We start from the raw sequence: 7012 nt of genomic DNA, 5'->3' as shown, positions 1-7012 counted from the left end.
TAGAAGATGTTCAGAACTACATTTTTCATCATCTCCACCAATACATAAGTGTGCAGGAGGATGATGGGAAATGTAGTTCCTGTGTAACTGGCATACTCTCACGTTACACCCCAGCACAAAGCCAGTAACAAAACACATATAGAAAAGTAAATAAATGCAAAGACATGTTGTTATGCCCACGCTTTTTAAGTTCCCAGTGATAGTTAACCTGGCCCTTGGATCCCATCTAAATTAATTTAATGATAATAGCAACAAAATGAAGGATGTGCGTTGGTGCTCCATGCTACCATGCTTGGTGCCTCAGTGCCCTTGCATCAGCTCACAGTGCTAGAGCAACCCACCTAAGCCTTGGTGTGTACTTTACCTTGCGCTGCACATCCAGTATTTCTAACAATTTCATCCCGAGGGCTACAGTGAAACGTACTGTCTCTAAATTGGGACTTTAGTGAAGACCGCATGTGTACGTGCATTATAGATAGTAATTCATAGCCAGCCAGCATTTTTGTAAATAGCAACACGTAATGTACAATCAGATAAACATTGTGTCAACGCTGTCAGTTTCAGGCAGAGCTTCATGGTCGGCAGGGTGACACAGCTGAGAGAATGCTTTCCTCTGTCATCCTGTCTGGTGCTGTCAGTGTCAGTTTCTCAGCACACAAGAAACGAGGTGCAAATAGGTGACTGATCGATCTGTATGAGTGTTTACGAAGGTGCTTTGTTAAAAAAAAAAATGTTAGTCTAAATTTATAACGGTGTTTTGTTTTTTAGCAAAATAAAATCTAAGCCTGTTTTTGGGACCCTGTCACACGGCTAGCTGAGTGGTGCCGTCAGAACCAGGAAATGAATACACAGAGAAATGAGGTGAAATGATGAAAGTGCTGTTGCGCGGTTTATTATAAATAAAAGGTTTAAACAAACAGAAGACAGGACACGGCACTTGCTCCAAAATAAATAGACAAACAAAACGGACTAACACTTAAACAAACGGTGGACGGACAGACACACAAACACGGTGAGTAAATAAACAAACAAGCATTGTGCTGGTCCTACCAGCACGCGATAGCAATTGTTATAAATATTTATCTTTAACTTTATTTCTCCTCCTCTCTCTCCCGTTCACTACTCACCGAACACCCAACCCCGAGTAAGTAAAACGTGCATCTATATATACTGTTGTGCTGGGATTCAATTACTAATTAATTATTCACTTGAACCAGCACGTGAATTAATTATGTGCAACCTCGTGCTCACATATTATATACTTTAAATGCACGTGAAGTGATGTGCAATCCCGTGCCTAAATACAACTATACATTTTAAATCACACGTGAAACACAGACCCGTTTATATCCCGTGTACCAATGCCTATACACCAATATTAACTCACCACACGCGACATACAACACAGAAATGCACACAGGGGCGGAGCACATTGCCACATATACCCCCCCTTGTGCGCAGCACACATGGCCTCAACGGCCACCTCCCCCCTTAAAAGCCCAAAAGTCCAGCACAAAGTCCTGGGCCAGAACCAGAGGCTTCAAGGGGCCCACAGGTTGTAAGGCTGTCAGCAGCAATGCTGACAGCGGGGTGGCATACTCCTGCGGAAATGCTGTCAGCAGAGACATTAATAGTCCCAAGTCTGGCTCCTCCAGCCGGGGTAGTCCTGGTAGCAGAAAGGCTGCTTGGGGGGTGGTCTCCTGACCTCCCCTCTTTTTCGTAGCCGGCAGCTCCCTTTTGTGGGGCTCCGGCCACAGTACTTCCTGCAGCGCACGTGCTGCAGTGGGAGCAGGTCTCCTGACCTCCCCCACGATCTCCGGCAACGAAACTGCTGCTGGGGTTGGTGGTCTCCAGACCTCCTCCCCCTTCTTCGTGGCCGGCAGCTCCCCTTGGTGGGGTTCCGGCCACAGTACTTCCTGCTGTGATGCGGAGCAACAGGCAGCCCCAGGCGATGCAAGGCAGGCATCCTTGGGCGAAGCGAGGCTGGCATCCTTGGGCGAAGCGAGGCTGGCATCCTTGGGCGGTGCCGGAGTCAGGACCAGTCGTGGTGCTGTGGTTGGCCACTGTAGCAGTGGCTGCGGCGGTGCTGGCCCTCTTCGTAGCCGCTGCAGCCGGGCTGTTTTCTGCTGTGCTCCCCTCAGCAGACTATGTAGTGGTTGCTGAGGAATGCCAGCAGCAAGTCCTGCTACTGTTTGTGAAGGGAGAGGCAGCTTCTGCACCTCTTCCCCTGGTGGTGATGGAGGCAGAGGTAACTCCTGCTCCTCTCCTCTTGGGGGTGAAGATGGCGGTCGGGGAAGTGATACCAGCAGGCATTGACCCTCTGCTGGTGGAAGTGGACCCAGCAGGCATTGACCCTCTGCTGGTGGAAGTGGCGGAGGTAGAGGCAGCTCCCAGCTGCTCTGCTCCTGCCGGTGAAGGTGGGAGCAGCGTGTAGTCTCCTGGCGACGAAGGTGGGAGCAGCGTGTAGTCTCCTGGCGACGAAGGTGGGAGCAGCGTGTAGTCTCCCCCTATTGCAGGGGACTGGTGCGGCTCTCCCCCTATTGCAGGGGACTGGTGCGGCGCTCCCCTTATTGCAGGGGACTGATGCGGCGCTCCCCCTATTGCAGGGGACTGGTGTGGCTCTCCCTCGGAAGGGGAAACCAGCAGGCATTCTTCCTCTGCTGGTTGTGATGGGGTAACCTGCAGGCATTCGTCCTCTGCTGGTTGTGATGGGGAAACCAGCAGGCATTCTTCCTCTCCTGGTTGTGATAGGGAAACCAGCAGGCATTCTTCCTCTGCTGGTGGAGATGGGGACAGCAGGCATTCTCCCTCTGCTGGTGGAGGTGGGAACAGCAGGCATTCTTGCTCTGCTGGTGGAGGTGGGAACAGCTGTCTCTCAGGCTTTGGATTCCCGCGGTCCCCCCGTCTGGGCGTTGGACGCTCGTGGTCCCCCCGTCTGGGCGCTGGATGCACGGGCTCCTCCCACTCAGGTGCTAGTTCCTCCTCATAACTGCGGAAGGGACAGACGTCAAAGTAATGCTTACCCTCGCATAGGCATTATTTATTTATTTTTTTAAACAGTCCTGTGGGGTTTTTTTTACACAAAAACACCTCTCCTGGTCTGACGCTTGGAGGCGCTGTTATCCCACGCAGGGCACCATATGTCACACGGCTAGCTGAGTGGTGCCGTCAGAACCAGGAAATGAATACACAGAGAAATGAGGTGAAATGATGAAAGCGCTGTTGCGCGGTTTATTATAAATAAAAGGTTTAAACAAACAGAAGACAGGACACGGCACTTGCTCCAAAATAAATCGACAAACAAAATGGACTAACACTTAAACAAACGGTGGACGGACAGACACACAAACACGGTGAGTAAATAAACAAACAAGCATTGTGCTGGTCCTACCAGCACGCGATAGCAATTGTTATAAATATTTATCTTTAACTTTATTTCTCCTCCTCTCTCTCTCGTTCACTACTCACCGAACACCCAACCCCGAGTGAGTAAAACGTGCATAAATACAACTATACATTTTAAATCACACGTGAAACACAGACCCGTTTATATCCCGTGTACCAATGCCTATACACCAACATTAACACACCACACGCAACATACAACACAGAAATGCACACAGGGGCGGAGCACATTGCCACAGACCCCAACTGTTGTTCGGCACTTCACATTAGGACTAGTAAGTTTACACCAGGCCTACCAAGTTTACTGGTTTAAAAGTTTAAAAGGTACTGGTCCTTTGGACTAGCAGCACAGTATTGTTAGTTTCTAACCCTGCACACAGATACACTCATGCACTGATGCACGCAAACTGACACACACACATAGTGACACACTGACACATGCAAACTGACACACACACATAGTGACACACTGTCACACACACAATGACATAGTGACACACACACACATTGACACACACACACAGACATTTTTACTCACCCAAAGCAGGACATTGTAATGAGTCCAAGTACAGTGTTGTGACGAATGTTTCCAGAAACATTTACACAGCCGCTGCCCCTGACCGAGAAAAAAAATACTTCTTGCAATACATTATCAAAATGTATTACAAATATACAAGTAATTCATATTGATATCAGTGTACCAGTTTATCAGGGTGTATTAAGAACATAAGAAGAACATAAGAAAGTTTACAAACGAGAGGAGGCCATTCAGCCCATCTTGCTCGTTTGGTTGTTAGTAGCTTATTGATCTCAGAATCTCATCAAGCAGCTTCTTGAAGGATCCCAGGGTGTCAGCTTCAACAACATTACTGGGGAGTTGGTTCCAGACCCTCACAATTCTCTGTGTAAAAAAGTGCCTCCTATTTTCTGTTCTGAATGCCCCTTTATCTAATCTCCATTTGTGACCCCTGGTCCTTGTTTCTTTTTTCAAGTCAAAGAAGTCCCCCGGGTTGACATTGTCTATACCTTTTAGGATTTTGAATGTTTGAATCAGATCGCCGCGTAGTCTTCTTTGTTCAAGACTGATAGATTCAATTCTTTTAGCCTGTCTGCATACGACATGCCTTTTAAACCCGGGATAATTCTGGTCGCTCTTCTTTGCACTCTTTCTAGAGCAGCAATATCCTTTTTGTAACGAGGTGACCAGAACTGAACACAATATTCTAGGTGAGGTCTTACTAATGCATTGTAAAGTTTTAACATTACTTCCCTTGATTTAAATTCAACACTTCTCACAATATATCTGAGCATCTTGTTGGCCTTTTTTATAGCTTCCCCACATTGTCTAGATGAAGACATTTCTGAGTCAACATAAACCCCTAGGTCTTTTTCATAGATCCCTTCTTCAATATCACTATCTCCCATATGATATTTATAATGCACATTTTTATTGCCTGCATGCAATACTTTACACTTTTCTCTATTAAATTTAATTTGCCATGTGTCTGCCCAATTTTGAATGCTGTCTAGATCATTTTGAATGACCTTTGCTGCTTCAACAGTGTTTGCCACTCCTCCTATTTTTGTGTCGTCTGCAAATTTAACGAGTTTGCTTACTATATCAGAGTCTAAATCATTAATGTAGATTAGGAATAGCAGAGGACCTAATACTGATCCCTGTGGTACACCACTGGTTACCTCACTCCATTTCGAGGTTTCTCCTCTAATCAGTACTTTCTGTTTTCTACCTGTTAACCACTCCCTAATCCATGTGCATGCATTTCCTTGAATCCCTACTGTGTTCAGTTTGAGAATTAATCTTTTATGCGGGACTTTGTCAAAAGCTTTCTGGAAATCTAATTAAACCATGTCGTATGCTTTGCAGTTATCCATTTTCAATGTTGCATCCTCAAAAAAGTCAAGTAGGTTAGTTAGACATGATCTCCCTTTCCTAAAACCATGCTGGCTGTCTCCCAGGATATTGTTACCATATAGGTAATTTTCCATTTTGGATCTTATTATAGTTTCCATAAGTTTATATATAATAGGGGCAGCAGTGTGGAGTAGTGGTTAGGGCTCTGGACTCTTGATCGGAGGGTCGTGGGTTCAATCCCCGGTGAGGACACTGCTGTTGTACCCTTGAGCAAGGTACTTTACCTAAATTGCTCCAGTAAAAACCCAACTGTATAAATGGGTAAACCTTAGCTTTAGTCATTACTTTTGGGGTTTTAAAAAATATTTCAAATGAGACCATGTTGTGGTCTGAGTTTGCCAATGGCTCTCTGACCTCTGTTTTAGTTATTCTGTCTTCATTATTTGAAAAGACTAAATTAAGGCATGCCTCCCCTCTAGTCGGTGCCTTGACAAATTGCGTTAGGAAGCAGTCATTTGTCATTTCCACCATTGCAATTTCGTCCGTCGTGCCCCCCATTGGGTTTTCACATTTTATACAGGGGAAGTTGAAATCCCCCATTAGTATGGCTTCTCCTTTTCTACACGCATTTCGAATGTCATTGTACAACAGATTATTTTGCTCAGCGTCTGAATTTGGCGGTCTGTAGCATGCTCCTATTATTATGCCCTTTGAATTTGTGTCCATTATTCTGACCCATATTGATTCTGCATTGTTTTCTTTGTCCTGATTTAACACCTGGGCTTCAAGGCTATTTCTTATGTATAGCGCTACCCCTCCCCCTCTTCTGTCCTGCCTGTCTTTCCTATACAGTGTGTACCCACTAATATTATATTCGTCTCCATCACTCTCAGACAACCAAGTTTCTGTAACACCTATCACATCGTAGTTATTTGTTAGTGCAGTAGCTTCAAGTTCTAACATTTTGTTTCTGAGACTTCTAGCATTAAGATAAATACATTTAATAGTGGTCTTACCTGAGTTGTTGCCCTTGTTTTGATGTAGTCTCCCTTCTGTTTTTTTGTTTTCTCCCCCTTTCCTTTCTAGTTTAAATGCTTCTGTACCGCCTGAAGGATCCTTTCTCCGAGTAGATTGGTTCCCTTTCTGTTTAAGTGCAGTCCGTCCCACCTGTATAGATAGTCCTTGTTGTAGAAAGTGCTCCAATGTTCAAGAAAGGTGAAGCCTTCCTGTGTGCACCACGATTTCACCCATGCATTTTGATTTTGTATTTCCAGCTGTCCATATGGTCCTTTGCAAGGCGCCGGCAGTATCCCAGAAAATACCACAGTTTTGGTCTTGTCTTTTAATTTCCTTCCTAGCTCTCTGAATTTGTTTTGCAGGGATCTTGGTCTGTCTCTTCCAATGTTGTTTGTACCAATGTGGACGACTACTACCGGGTCATCTCCTGTTCGTTCTAGGAGCCTGTCCACATTATCAGTGATGTGCTTGACTGAGGCTCCTGGAAGGCAGCACACTGTTGTAGTAAGGGGGTCCAAACTGCGAACTGAACTTGCTGTGTTTCTCAGTATGGAGTCCCCAACAATCATGACCTCCCTTCTTTTTGTAGGAGGTATAGCATCGGGGTTAGTGTTGTAAACTGATACCAGAATCTAGTGTAGTAACCTTATACCGTACCAGAGTTTATAATGCTGTACTACAGTTTATTACAGTATTGGATGGGTTGTTCTGTATAAT

General features: G+C 45.4%; 1 protein-coding gene across 1 annotated transcript; it reads right to left on the bottom strand.

Annotated features, from left to right (window-relative positions):
• Nucleotides 1–864: 864 nt before the first annotated feature.
• Nucleotides 865–6998, bottom strand: LOC131734735 (skin secretory protein xP2-like). The gene is made up of 3 exons (XM_059021449.1): nt 6295–6998; nt 3944–4021; nt 865–2989 (listed from the first exon to the last, which is right to left on the bottom strand). The coding sequence occupies exons 2-3, from the start codon at nt 3955–3957 to the stop codon at nt 2146–2148; spliced, it is 858 nt and encodes a 285-aa protein (XP_058877432.1). The 5' UTR covers nt 3958–4021; nt 6295–6998; the 3' UTR covers nt 865–2145.
• Nucleotides 6999–7012: the final 14 nt, after the last annotated feature.

Source organism: Acipenser ruthenus, unplaced genomic scaffold, assembly GCF_902713425.1.
Source record: "Acipenser ruthenus unplaced genomic scaffold, fAciRut3.2 maternal haplotype, whole genome shotgun sequence".
Lineage (NCBI taxonomy): Eukaryota > Metazoa > Chordata > Actinopteri > Acipenseriformes > Acipenseridae > Acipenser > Acipenser ruthenus.
Note: the sequence above shows the minus strand (reverse complement) of the source record. Positions and strands in the feature narration are given on the sequence as shown.